The sequence below is a fragment of the Rana temporaria genome, chromosome 11 (assembly GCF_905171775.1).
Source record: "Rana temporaria chromosome 11, aRanTem1.1, whole genome shotgun sequence".
In the NCBI taxonomy this organism is placed as follows: Eukaryota; Metazoa; Chordata; class Amphibia; order Anura; family Ranidae; genus Rana; species Rana temporaria.
The window spans coordinates 143,624,293-143,639,568 of record NC_053499.1 but is presented as its reverse complement, the minus strand read 5'-3'; the positions used below and the strand labels follow the sequence as shown (position 1 = coordinate 143,639,568).

Here is a 15,276-nt window from a genome sequence, read left to right as displayed (position 1 = left end):
TTATAGCATCAGCATTGTAACCATACAAACAAGAATTCTAAGATGAAAGTGTATGAAAGTGTATGCTGTGACCTGCCTTTGCTTCGTTTCAGAAATGACCTTTTTTTTTCACTTTTTTTTTTCTTGTGGGGGCGGGGTTACAGGATTCATGTTCCGGATGTACAGAGACATGGTGTGCCTGTATTCTAGTCCAGCCTGACTCACGTGCCGACTGTGCTTGAGCAGGGAGCATCTTCAAGAGGCAGGCTGTTACTGAGAACATTGGTGTGCCGCAGGCAGGCAGTGATTGGTTGGTGGGGGGGGGGGGGGAGAAGGGGGGTGTGTGATGACTTAATAAATTACCCAATACAGGCATGATGGATGACTGCACAGTGTCCTGTACGTCTGGCCATCCAAAGAGTGAACACTGGCCATGATCAATGTCTTCATTTGAAAGGAAGAAAGGTGATTGGCTGGATCAACCATGTTCTTCAGATGGAAGAAGTAAAAAAGACCTGATTTATAAAAATATGTTAACGCACATAGAGGAAAAAATATTTAGGGTAACATGCACTTTAAGCTTCCAGTGTATTTGGAATCATGAAAAGGAATATTTGTGATCGGTTACTGTAATGTAGTGTATGGTGTTTTTTTTTTTTTTTCTTTTCTTAGTAAAAATTTCCAGATATCCACTTAGATTACCTTTCATGGTGGAAAGTTTCCCTCGCTGTCATTTTGCATCAGCCGTGTTCTGACAGCAGTCTGTAGAGTATCGCATATGACGAGCATTCCAGATAAAGAGCCCCCCCTTCTGGGGTCTTGCGGTGCTGATTACATGTCTAGGTAGCCGTGATAGGTGAAGCTAGGTAAATATATAGCTATGGTGAGCAATACTATTGCTGTCTGTACTCGGCTTTCCCAAACTGGGGCCAACGAAAGCCGTTTAGGGAAGCGGCTAGAGGATTTGTAAATGGTGGTCGAATTGTGTGCTTCTCAAACCGGAGTATACAAGCTACGAATGAACAGTACATGAATATGAGACCTTACTGTGTATGGGGACCAGAACACCCGGACCTGACTCTGGGCTCTGTGTATATTGGGACTGGATTGCCCGGACCTGACTCTGGGCTCTGTGTATATCGGCACTGGACTCCCTGGACCTGACTCTGGGCTCTGTGTATAGCGGGACTGGATTGCCCGGAGCTGACTCTGGGCTCTGTGTATATCGGAACTGGAGCACCCAGAGCTGACTCTGGGCTCCGTGTATATTGGCTCTGGAGCTGACTCTGTGTATATCGGACTGGAGCACCCGGAGCTCACTTGTCTTTGGACCAGGATGCCTAGGCCTTGGCTTGGTGTGCATAGGACCAGAGCTCCTGAGCTGTACTCTTGACTCGGTGTGCATAGGACCAGAGCTCTTGAGCTGTATTCTTGGCTCGGTGCGCATAGGAACTGAACTGTACTCTTGTCTTGGTGTGCATGGGACCTGAATTGTACTCTTGGCTTGGTGTCCATAGGACCTGAACTGTACTCAGGGCTCGGTGTGCATAGGACCTGAATTGTACTCTTGGTTTGGTGTCCATGGGACCTGAACTGTACTCTTGGCTTGGTGTCCATAGGACCTGAACTGTACTCTTGTCTTGGTGTGCATAGGACCAGAGCTCCTGAACTGTACTCTTGTCTTGGTGTGCATGGGACCTGAATTGTACTCTTGGCTTGGTGTGCATAGGACCTGAACTGTACTCTTGGCTCGGTGTCCATAGGACCTGAATTGTACTCTTGGCTCGGTGTCCATAGGACCTGAACTGTACTCTTGGCTCGGTGTCCATAGGACCTGAACTGTACTCTTGGCTCGGTGTCCATAGGACCTGAACTGTACTCTTGGCTCGGTGTCCATTGGACCTGAACTGTACTCTTGGCTCGGTGTCCATTGGCCCTGAACTGTACTCTTGGCTCGGTGTGCATTGGACCTGAACTGTACCCTTGGCTCGGTGTGCATAGGACCTGAACTGTACTCTTGGCTCGGTGTGCATAGGACCAGAGCTCCTGAACTGTACTCTTGGCTCGGTGTGCATGGGACCTGAATTGTACTCTTGGCTTGGTGTGCATAGGACCTGAACTGTACTCAGGGCTCAGTGTGCATAGGACCTGAACTGTACTCTTGGCTCGGTGTCCATAGGACCTGAATTGTACTCTTGGCTCGGTGTCCATAGGACCTGAACTGTACTCTTGGCTCGGTGTCCATAGGACCTGAACTGTACTCTTGGCTCGGTGTCCATAGGACCTGAACTGTACTCTTGGCTCGGTGTCCATTGGACCTGAACTGTACTCTTGGCTCGGTGTCCATTGGCCCTGAACTGTACTCTTGGCTCGGTGTGCATTGGACCTGAACTGTACCCTTGGCTCGGTGTGCATAGGACCTGAACTGTACTCTTGGCTCGGTGTGCATAGGACCAGAGCTCCTGAACTGTACTCTTGGCTCGGTGTGCATAGGACCAGAGCTCCTGAACTGTACTCTTGGCTCGGTGTGCATAGGACCTGAACTGTACTCTTGGCTCGGTGTGCATAGGACCTGGGCTCCTGAGCTGTACTCTTGGCTCGGTGTATGGGGACCGGAGCCGCCTTGTTGGATGAAGTGCTTGCCCTTCCATACCTGTGGCTACATCCCCAGCTTGGTGAGCAGTGCCTTGTTCCCAGACACATGGTCAGCATATCTCTCTATCAGTGAATCTCTATCAGTGAAATAACAGCGCTTCCTGTTCTCTCCCTCGCCGCCCACACATCGTTTGTCCGCAGTCATTGTCTGTGCTGCTGCTGTAAGGAATCACATGATTCATAAACTCCGCTGTGCATTGCTAGAATGGTGACATAAGATAACCTCCTTTTTTATCTCCTTTATATCTACAACTATATGGGGGTCGTAGTTAGAAAATAAGAATATATCACGGCCAGGTGTGAACCGTTTCAAGAGTCCGGCTTCTATGGGGGAGGGGCTGCATGTGCAATTCGGCATGATATAGTATATGATCACAGGTACAAAGTTTTTGAGGGCATGCATCCTTGGACTGCTTAAACCCCCCCCCCCCCCCCCCCCCCCCCCCCCCCCCCCCCCCCCCCCCCCCCCCAATATTACAAATATGTATGCTGTATATTTATATCCCTTCTCAACAGAATAGTGGATAGATTTTGCTTCTGTTGGGGTCCCTAGTGATGCACAGTATATCTAGTCTTTGATCCTCGGGGCCCCTCCGCTGGGCCCAGGTGCTACCTGATCTTGTCACATCCGGCGGCCTCCCCTGGGACTGCGCTATACGAGGTCCCTGGAAAAGCTCGCGGCATTTGCGGGTTATTTTTAGTATGAAATTGGGCTGCAGCCTAGAAATAGCTGTGACTGTTTGTCAGTAATAACTTCTGAAGCTGGAAGAGATATGTGAGCCGCGACTGCAAGACATTCCGCTCCTTTCCCCGAGCAACTGTACCCAGCTTTACATGGTCACTGTCCTAATGTACACAGCTGTTATGAAGGGTCTGTGCACCCAAAACTGAGATTTCAGTGTTTGGAAGATGGAGAGTCAGATCTCCCGACCGTCTCTGTCTTAGGCTGCATCCACACCTGAGCGTTTTGTCGCCTGAACCGCGACGCCCCAAAACGATAGAGGGGAAAAAATACATTATTCTCTATGGAGATGGTTCACATCTCCATTACAAAACGCCTGAAGCCGAACACCTGAACCCCAAACAAGTTCTGGACCCTTTTTTGTCGCTCAAATTTGGGCGTTTTACATTGACCTGTAAAAAACGCTGCGTTTTGTCGCGGTAAAAAACGCCGCAAAACGCTACGCTCAGGTGTGAATGCAGCCTAACTGGAATTTTGTTGGTGAGATCCTGTGCTGAGTTCCTGGCTCTGTACACCTGCTGTGCCCATTATGAGGGGTTCTTTCCATCTCTGCTTATTTATATTCTAGATAATGTAACATGGCAAGAAGATGAGTATTTGCGGGGGAGGCAGGAATAAGGGATGGCAAAACTTTAATGCTGCATTCACACCTGAATGCGGCGTATTGTACCGCAATTTGCCGCGACAAATTGCGGCGTTTTGTCCCGGGATTTGCTGCGACAAATTGCAGCGTTTTGTCCCGAGATTTGCCACGACAAAACGCGTCGTTTTTTTAAGCCTAACATACGCCGGAGGGGTGATAAACATTGTCGGCTATGCCGAACGCCGCCTGAAAAAAAGGGTCCGGGACGTGTTTTGAGCTTCAGGCGTACGGCGTGGAGATGTGAACCATCTCCACAGCCGACAATGTTAAATCACCCCTCCAGCATATTGCAGGTTGCAATAGCGTCGGGCGTAAAAACGCCTAGGTGTGAATGCAGCCTAAAGGGTTTCAAAGTGGTGTGGTGGTGGGGTGTGTGCAGGGGCCCTTTAGGAGCGGTGTATACACCGCTCCTAAAGCACTTCAAAGATGCAGGACTTTTTTTTTTTTTTTTTTTTTTTGTCCTGCAAGTGCAACTCTCCAGTGTAAAAGCATTCGGGCTTCCACACTGGAGTGACAGAGGCACTTTACAGGGGCCATTTTTAGCATTGTAGCGCATGTAAAGCCCCTTGGTGTGAAAATGACCTACATTGGGATGATTCAGATAGAACCGTCATGAAGTAGCCATAATCTCTACTGTGCCCGATCTGCAAAAAATTAAACAATATGAACTTACAATGAGTAAGGCTTAAACAACTAATCGACCTACTCCGTAATGAAAATAGTTAAAGCGGGGGTTCCGTGGGTTTTCTTTTTTTTTTTTTTGGGTGCTTCTGCCGCGCTTACCTTGTTCAAATAAGCACTCGTGTCTCCCAGTCTTTCAGCCCGCTGCATTGCATTTCTCCCGAAAACGATAGGTTTTAAAATCCCGAGATGGACGTTTCCATCTTTACTGTGGGCACTGTGAGGCCCAGCAGCTTGTCCTTCCGGGATACGGTGAAAAAAATGGAGAATTCTCGTCGCCGCCCACGTCACATGACCCGCTTGCTGAGTCACGTGACCCGCGAGATATCGCGGGATTACAGCACAGCGCGTCTCCTGGGATTCTCATAACTCATTCCCAGGAGACAGCGCTGGTCGGGGGAAATTGTGATACACGCCCACTCCCGCGGGGAAAAGTGATTGACAGGACCCAAAATGCTGCATTACAAAGGTAAGGATCGCGATTAAAAAAAAAAACAAAACGGATCAGTTATTGTCGATGGCTGGTGGTTTAATACAGCCATAGTCAAAATTCAGGGTGAACCACCGCTTTAACAATTTTTTTTATAATGGATTAGTTAGTCAACCAATTGCATTATTTGTTGTAAGAAAATATAGAGCAACACAGCTCAGTACCCCGTCCATACATGTCAGTATACACAGTGCAGCACACACACAGCTCAGTACACCGTCCATACATCCCAGTATACACAGTGCAGCACACATACAGCTCAGTACACCGTCCATACATCCCAGTATACACAGCTCAGTACCCCGTCCATACATGTCAGTATACACAGTGCAGCACACACACAGCTCAGTACACCGTCCATACATCCCAGTATACACAGTGCAGCACACATACAGCTCAGTACACCGTCCATACATCCCAGTATACACAGCTCAGTACACCGTCCATACATGTCAGTATACACAGTGCAGCACACATACAGCTCAGTACACCGTCCATACATCCCAGTATACACAGCTCAGTACACCGTCCATACATGTCAGTATACACAGTGCAGCACACATACAGCTCAGTACACCGTCCATACATGTCAGTATACACAGTGCAGCACACATACAGCTCTGTACCCCGTCCATACATCCCAGTATACACTGGATTCTTGTGTAGTTTCCCAATTTCTCTTTTGTATGAATGTTCTCCTTGTATGCCCTGAAACACTGATTATCTCCATGTTTGTTTTTTCAGGCGGACAATGAAATCTCATCAGACTGTAACCATGTAAGTACTCTGACTACACAAACCTTTCACTGGCCTGGTCTGCCAGAATTCCCTAACAATGCTTGTATTCTTCATACTTGTCAGACCTGCTGTCACTTCTCTCCTGTATATTGTCCTCCCATGCAAATCTTTAATAAGTTTGTATATGTGTACATACACCCGATGTGTGACAGATGAGATTCACTGGAAGGACATGTAGAGTGGATACTGAGTATAGAATTTGGGAGCCACTCGGTCCTTTTCAGAAGAGAGCCATAGGCTACCAGGTTCCTGTGTCTATGGTTTTGGGTCCCTGTGCCCACTCTTCAGCCCTTGGACCCCAACAATTTGTAGCATAAGCAAAAGCATAGATTTGTGAAGGGTTTCAAATGGGGGATCTGTACTAGCCTCATGTATTGGGCCCCCAGTTGCTGCAGATTTGGCTAGTGACATGCAGCAAGTAAGTTCCTCAGTCTCTGACCATCCATTTCTTCTAGTATGTCTCCATTCTCTGACCATCATTTCCTCCAGTTATGTCTCTTTTCTCTGACCATTTCCTCTAGCATGTCTGCAGTCTCTGTCCATTTCCAAGTATTTGATCCCCTGCTGATTTTATACATTTGCCCACTGACAAAGAAATGTATCAGTCTATAATTTTAATGGTAGGTGTATTTTAACAGTGATAGTGACAGAGACCAAATATCCAGAAAAACACATTTCAAAAAAGTTATAAATTGATTTGCATTTTGAGTGAAAAAAGAATTTGATCCCCTATCAATTGGCAAGATTTTGGGCTCCCAGGTGTCTTCTACACAGGTAACAAGCTAAGATTAAGAGAACTCTCTTAAAGGGAGTGCTCTTAATCTCAGCTTGTCACCTGTAAAAAAAAAAAACTGTTCACAGAAGCAATCGGTCAGATTTCAATCTCTCTGCGAAGAACAAAGAGCTGTTCAAGGATGTCAGGGACAAGAGATTGTACACAAGGCTGGAATGGGCTCAGGACCATTGCCAAGAAGCTTGGTGAGAGGGTGACAACAGTTGGTGTAATTTATTTACAAATGGGGGAAAAACAAAAAATATCTGTCAATCTCCCTCGTTCTGGGGCTGCATACAAGAGTTTCAATGATCATGAGACCGGTGAGGAATCACCCAGAACTATACGGGAGAATCTCGTCAATGATCTCAAGGCAGCTGGGACCATCGTCACCAAGAAAACAATTGGTAACCCTACGCCATGAAGGACTGAAATCCTGCAGCACCCGCAAGGTCCCCCTGCTGAAGAAAGCACATGTACAGGCCCGTCTGAAGTTTGCTAATGAACATCTGAATGATTCAGAGGAGAGCTGCAGAGAGGAGTGGGACAAAATCCCTCCTGGGATGTGTACAAACCTGGTGGCCAACTACAAGAAAAGTCTGACCTCTGTGATTGCCAACAAAGGGTTTTGCCAAGAAGGACCAAGTCATGCTTTGTGAAGGGGTCAAATACTTCACTCATTAAAATGCAAATAAATGTTTTACTTTTTTGAAATTCGTTTTCTAGATATTTGTTCTCTCTCACTGTTAAAATAAACCTACCGTAAAATGTATAGACTTATTTCTTTGTCAGTGGGCAAACATACAAAATCAGCCCCCTGCTCACTGTATCATATCTGCAGTCTCTGTCCATCATTTCCTTCACAATGGGGGTTATTTACAAATGGAAAATCCACTTTGCACTACAAGTGCAAACTAAAAGTGCAAATTGCACTTGGAAGTTCTGTAGATCCAAGGGGGACATGCAAGAAAAATAAACAGCATTTTAGCTTGCACATGATTGTATGATAAAATCATCAGAGCTTCCCCTCATTTTAGAGCTTCCCCTCATTTTAGAGCTTCCCCTCATTTTAGAGCTTCCCCTCATTTTAGAGCTTCCCCCTCATTTTAGAGCTTCCCCCTCATTTTAGAGCTTCCCCCTCATTTTAGAGCTTCCCCCTCATTTTAGAGCTTCCCCCTCATTTCAGAGCTTCCCCCTCATCTCTACAGCGATTGCACTTCCAATTGTAATTTGCACTTGTAGTGCAAAGTGGATTTGCCTTTCGTAAATAACCCCCAATGTCTGCAATCTGACTATCATCATTATTAAAGTGAGACAATACAGCAATAAGCAAGTCTGACAATCCATTCTAACATTGCATGCTCTGAACATTTGCAGCCTTTATGTGATGTCGGGGGGGCCCCAGTCGAGGCTTTTTTTTAGTTGTGTCAATGTTCTTGGTGTAGCCTGGGGTTTGTCCAGACAAACGTGTCTGCACTTCCTACAAATCTCAGAGGCCCATATAGCATGCAAGAGGCGTTTTATGCATCCGGATCATTTTGGAGCTGCATGCAGACAGCCTGTTAGTCAAAAGAGGTGTAGCGGCTGCAAGGACTCACCTGCACGTCTGAGTTGGACAGGTGCACGGCCATGAATGTAGACCATTTGGGGCCACGCACCAGTCCTTGCACACCTGTCAAACTGCGGGTGAGACTGTGTCCCCATTGACTGACACAGGCTGCCTGTTCACAGCGCCACACTGTTCCAGATGCATAAACGGCTCATGCACTTTATGGACCTCTGTGTGAATGATCCCTATAAAATGAAACGCTTTTGTGTGTGCGAAGTCCTTTTATATGTATGCTTTACGTGCTTTAAGTATTATGGCCTTGTGAACGGCCAGGATAGCTGACCCCTGTCATCGGCTTCAGAGAAAGATGCGTGGATAATTACTTCTCTCCTATTGCATTACACGCTGCCTGCGTTCCCTGTCTAATCTGTTATTGCGAGTGGTGACTGCGTCCGGGCCATTGCTGGTTAATTGCTGTTTGATGGAAGTGGTGTAGCTGCGCCTCGTTGGGTGTCTCCGCTGTCCTGCGCAGTGATGGTGTGAGCGCAATCATTTCCTCTGCAAACAGAACTTATTAGCGTGTCGGCACAGTGACAACCCTCCCCCCCTCCTATACTGTCCCTGTCTTCATCACCATGGCATTTAATTGCCCTTGTTGCTGAATTGTAATTACTCCAGGTAATTATGTTTCTTTGTATAATGATCTCCAGGAATGATTTTCCCATCACTCTGTATTCTAGAGCAGATACGAGGGTGTGTGGGCTTACCTGGTTTTCCTGTAGAAAATCTATCCAGTGGATCTGTGAAAATGAGCAGTCAGGTCCTTGGACTGGTGTAATTCACCTTTCTCTAAGACCTCTTTCACACTGATGAGTTTTTCAGGCCCTGCAGTCTGTATGAAAGCCCGAGTGCTTTCACACTGAGGCGATGCGCTGGCGGGACCGCTCCAAAAGTCCTGCTAGCAGCATCTTTGGAGCAGTGAGAGGAGCGATGTGTTTACCGCTCCTCCACTGCTAATTCCCATGGGACACCGCGGCTATCGGCATTAACACTTTTTCGGCCGCTAGCGGGGGTTAAAACTGCACTGCTAGCGGCCGAATACCGCAGCAATTCAGACAGTATAGTGCCGCTGTTTTTATACTATTTTATAACGCACCTCTCGCCCGGTGTGAAATGGGCCTAAGGGTTCGTACACACGGCAGCTCAAAGAAGCGGCTCCTACAGCTTTTGAGCACTTTTTTCTGCCTAGATACTCCCCTTCATGTTAGCCAATGTGTCCATGCACACTATATGGCTTTTTCAGGTTTTCAAGTTTGAGAGGAGCTATTGCCCCTAAGAGCTTAAAGCGAAGTTCCACCCAAACATGGAACTTCCGCTTTAACGGACGTTGACCCCTTGACATGACATTTTTTTGGGGGGGGAGCGCAAACCCTCTTTTTAGAGGGTACCAGCCCCTACTTCCTCCCGGAGCTCCACGGCGCCGAAAGGAAATTCACCTCTCCCCTTTCCTTCTCTTCTCGGCAATCAACTGGGACACGTCGCAGGTCCCAGATGGTTGCTTGGCCAGTCAGTGTGCAGCATAGCTCGCACAAACACTTTAGCTCTTGACTTATAATAAGGACACTTCCCTGTCCTACTCCCCCGTGATGTCGAACCCAATTTTTTTTTTTTTAAAGCCCAACTCTGGGCAAAATTCCTGCTCACTAATAATTTGAATACATTTTTTTAACAGTTGCTCTGGAACTTTAAACTAAACCTGACGAAGGACATAAAGTTCGAGTCTGTGGCAAAGGAGATCTGCAAGTCCACCCTGTCCGTGGTGAGTGTTCGTTTTTATAATTCCCTTCATGGGGTGGAAGGGGTTCTGAGGTCTGGATGGGACAGATGGGTTACCATGCTTTTTGTCTTGACAGCTGAGAGAATGTGCAGAAGAGACGCCTGGAAAGGGATATTTGGTTTCCTGTCTGGTGGATCACCGCGCAAATATCACAGAGTATCAGTGCCACCAATATATAACCAAGATGACCGCCATTATCTATAGTGACTACCGGCTGATCTGCGGCTTCATGGAGGATTGCAAGACAGAGATCAATAATCTGAAATGCGGCAGCATTCGCCCCGGAGAGAAGGTGAGGGCAGCCATGTTTATTAGGACCATTGTAGCTCTTATGTCTGGTAGATGACAATGTAGCCGTAAACTTTTAGAATCCATCCTAAAAAAGTTAACTTCATGGTAAAAGCAGAGCAAAGCCTAAAGTTTTGCAACTTTGGCATGTTGGTTAAACTGTTCATACCATCACAACCACTTTGTATCTGGGTGAAGTATAACGCATCTTTTTCAAGACATATTGGGCTTTTATTTGGTAAATCGTAATGGATTGTTTTTTCTTTTCATTTAAAGGGAAAACTGGCACAGTTTTTCATATCACTGAGGAGATTTAAATGTGTTTGGAGTAAATAAATATATATTTTATTGATATTTGAGTATAAACGAGTATTACAATGCTGTACTTTAGTTGTGTATGTCTTGCTATTACCATGGCATACCACCAAGGAGCAACCCGAAACAAATTCTCCTACACTCACCGATGCCACCTATATGTATAATGTTTGTACCTGTAGTACGACCCAGAAACAATGCTGCTTATTTTTGCTCATTTTTATCCTACCCAAAACACACTGATACTAAATAAAAAAAATATTTATTTAAATTCCTAAAATATCTTGACTTTTGACTCTGACCATGACATTTGACCCTAACCTTCACACTGACCTAGGTCAAGCCCAAATCGCACTTTTTTTTTTTTTTTATCCGTCAGAATGCCTCTAATATTACAATATATATGCACACATGGCGTAAATGCATGTATGTGACTCTATGGGTTAAGACCTGTTTTGACGAGGCTGTATATATGCGTACGCTCGTTGGAAAGATTACTAAAGACCTGAGATAAAGGTGTGACATCCAACAAGCATCATTAGTTATAAGACTCTCGGGTACTCTCATAGGAGTGATAGGTCACTGGTGTGTGGTACTTTCCCACCAGCTGTGTCCTTGTAGTAATACGTTATCTGTCTTTACTCAGGACCCTCATTCTCAGGGTGAAGTGGTGGCCTGCCTGGAGAAGGCCATGGTAAATGAGGCAGAGAAGACCGATGCTCAGTCACAATCTTCTGATAAGTGCAAACAGGCAATCTTGCGTGTGGCTGAGCTGTCATCCGATGACTTCCACCTAGACCGACACCTCTACTTCGCCTGCCGTGATGACCGCGAGCGATTCTGTGAAACTGTAAGTGATGTTACCTTGTGTACCCTTTCTAGTTTGATATACACATCTGTAGATAACATGAGTTTTTTTACAGAACATCTTCCCCATGCCTTTTTGTTATGTGCTCACTGCTTTTCATTCTGTGTGCAGGTCCAGGCAGGAGAAGGCAGAGTCTACAAGTGTCTCTTCAACCATAAGTTTGAGGAATCCATGAGTGAGCGTGTAAGTCCAGCAGGCAATAAGCCCTTCCCATTTTTCTTTTACATACTGTGTGTGTGTGTGTGTGTGTGTGTGTATATATATATATATATATATATATATATATATATATATATATATATATATATATATATATATATATATATATATATATATATATATATATTAGGGTTGTCCCGATACCACTTTTTTAGGACCGAGTACAAGTACCGATACTTTTTTTCATGTAGTCGCCGATACCGAATACCGATACTTTTTTTAAATGTCATGTGACAGTTTTCAAACCACAATACAGACTAAGGATATTTTCTTTAGAATTATGAAGAACTCTAACTCAAGACATTATAAAAGAATAAAAATGAGTAAAAATGAATAAAAATGTTTTATTTGCTTGTCACGCAGTAGTAAAAAACTCAAAGAATTTTCATAGAACATGTTGATAAATACAAAAAAAGTATTCTATTTAGGTATCGGGAGCATTTGCGCGAGTACGAGTACTCCCGCAAATACTCGGTATCGGTCCCGATACCGATACTAGTATCGGTATCTGGACAACCCTAATATATATATAATTTATTTATTTTGACTCCTCATTTTCACATTCCTGATCATCCTAAAAATAGTGCTTGATTCAAAAAAAAAAACAATTGTACTTGAGTAGATGCAGCATTAATCCCCTGCCGGCTCTACACAGAGAACTGAGCGATCAAAGGCTGCTGATTGCTTGGTTCTCTGGTCCGCTCGAGGCAGTGTGTTCTCTGGTCCGCTCGAGGCAGTGTGGTGACTGTCGGCCACCGCTTTGTGACCTGCGCTCAATGGAGCACTGAGCTGGTAAAGGGGTGGGAACAGTTGACTGACTCTCAGCAGCGTGCTGACGGTCAGACATGTTGGGATCCCTGCAGAGCCTGGAAGGGCTCTGTGATGTCAGCAACCTTTAGCACGATGTCAGCTGAATCTGGGTCACAGGAGTGCAGAACTAAGTGCTTTAGCCATACTTCTCCTTTAAAAAACACTTCAGGACCGCCCACAGAGTATATGTTGAAGATTTTCACCGCTCTAGGTGAGCCCTATAGACAATCGGGGACGGTCGGATTACCAAGGTGCTGGCAATGCACGTAGCGGTAGCAATAGGAGGAAGGAGATGGACAGCCGCACTCCGAAATGAAATGGTCCCAGTGGCTGATTTGCCACATGATCATTTTTATGGGCAGCGGTCATTCTGCTGCTTACCGGAGCCGCTGGTAGCAGCGGAAACGATCCGATTGCATGATGGGCAGGAAGTCGAGTGAGGGCAAGATGGCCTCCACTCGACTCTATGCCCTTGGAGGACCGGAGCGACATCAAACATCACTTCCACCCTCCGTCCCCCAAGGGGCCCATTTAAAAAATAAAGTAAAATTATAAATGTATTTTTTTTTTTTTTTTTATTGCATTCAAGTGCAAATGTGAGATCAGGTCTTTTTGTCCCCAGATCTCACATTAAAGAGGCCCTGTCCTGCATATTTCTATTACAAGGGATGTTTACATTCCTTGTAATAGGAATAAGTGATCAAAACTTTAAAAAAAAAAAAAAAGGGGACAGTAAAAAAAAAAATATATATATTTTTAAAGCACCCCCGTCCCTTTTGAATGCATACGCAAGTCATGTCCACATATGTAAACTGTGTTCAAACCACACGTGAGGTATCACCGCAATTTGCTATTACCATGGCATACCACCAAGGAACAACCCAAAACAAATTCTCCTACACCCAACGATGCCACCTATATGTATAATGTTTGTACCTGTAGTACGACCCAGAAACAATGCTGCTTATTTTTGCTCAGCGTCGCCTATGGAGATTTTTAATTATCAAAGTTTGTTGCCATTAAAGCGTGACATGTTGGGTATCAATTTACTCATTTCCTGACTGGAGGAGCCATGTGGTTACATGGTCTAAAATGCACAGAAAATACTGGTGGCAATCCAAAACAGCAAAAAAAAAAAATTATTTTTACATTATTTTCTGAGAGCTTCCATTGGGGGACGTAGCAGATCTCTGGGGTGGTATTCCTTCCCTTATTAGGATAGACACTAGTTAAAAAATTAAAGATTAATCGTTAAAAAAATTGTGATCAAAATGTAACCCCCCCCCCCCTCATGATCTTTATCCCAGATTCATGTTTAAACAAGTGCAGAGCCATTCTCTGCTCAGAGCTGTCAAAAGGAGAAAAAAAGCTCAGCCAGGCTAATCTTTATCAACGGTGATAAAGAGAAACAATGGATCTCTCAGTTCTTTTGATCAAAGGCATGAAAATGAGGTCAGCTTTAACAACTAAAAGCAGAAGTAAACCCATCCATAAAACTTTAGCATACAACTGCTATATGCACGTGACAGAAATTTATCAGAGGCAAAGATGGCAGATTCCTTGGCTGAAAACCATAGGAGGGGTTTACTTCCACCTTTTAAAGACTAAACCTTTCTTGACACTTGTTGCTTACAAGGTAAAATCTGTATTTTTTTTTTTTTTTGCTAGAAGATTTTTTGGAACCCCCAAACATAATAAAAAAAGTATATGTATGTATGTATGTATATGTGTGTGTGTATATGTATATGTGTGTGTGTATGTATATGTATGTATGTATATGTGTGTGTGTGTGTGTATGTATATGTATATGTATATGTGTGTATGTATATATATATATGTATGTATATATATATATATATATATATATATATATATATATATATATATATATATATATATATATATATATATATATTGTGCATGTCGCACTATTTGCGCAGCAGTCTTTCAAATATTTTTGGGAAAAATACACATCAATAAATTTAAAACTGAACTGTAAAGATATATATTCCGTGATTCTCATTTCATCCAGAATCGTGCAGATCTAATAGACACTAAACACACAAAAAAACAAGCATTGCTCCCCTCCTGTTGGCCATGTTACCGTTGGTGTCATGCAGTAAGACATTGTACAAGGAGGAAAGTAAAGTGAGGAACAACTGAGATAAAGCCATAATTATAGTGATAAAAACCTTGTTTAAATAGACCCAGTCTCTGTGCTCTTAGGGCAGACATCATGTTCTTGTAAAGGCAGTTGTCCACAAAAGATGTGAAAATACATGAGATGACTGAGCTCACCAGATGTCACAGAAAAGCGATAGACCTTTTGAAAGCTCTTGAATCTGTGCCTGTCTACCTTAGTTTGCTGCAGTACTTTATTTGCAATAAAGTGTGAATTTTCCCTCCCCCTTCACAGTGCCGAGATGCTCTCACCACACGTCAAAAGTTGATTGCTCAGGACTACAAGGTGAGTTATTCGCTGGCAAAGTCCTGCAAGGCCGATCTGAAGAAATATCGCTGCAATGTGGAGAATCACCCTCGCTCCAGGGAAGCACGTCTTTCATACCTCCTCCTGTGTCTGGAATCTGCGGTGCACAGAGGTTAGTGGTAGAGCGGGTGGCTCTGGGGGG

At 44.5% G+C, this 15,276-nt stretch overlaps 1 protein-coding gene across 1 annotated transcript in view; it reads left to right on the top strand.

Moving 5' to 3' along the window:
• The window catches only part of GLG1 (golgi glycoprotein 1), a 56,784-nt gene that overhangs the window by 26,243 nt on the left and 15,265 nt on the right, over nt 1-15,276 (top strand). Inside the window, exons 2-7 of the mRNA XM_040329326.1 lie at nt 5,935-5,967; nt 10,042-10,128; nt 10,223-10,438; nt 11,396-11,599; nt 11,729-11,800; nt 15,063-15,246. Of these exons, the coding sequence (XP_040185260.1) occupies nt 5,935-5,967; nt 10,042-10,128; nt 10,223-10,438; nt 11,396-11,599; nt 11,729-11,800; nt 15,063-15,246 (796 nt within the window). The remainder of the gene's footprint in view (nt 1-5,934; nt 5,968-10,041; nt 10,129-10,222; nt 10,439-11,395; nt 11,600-11,728; nt 11,801-15,062; nt 15,247-15,276) is intronic.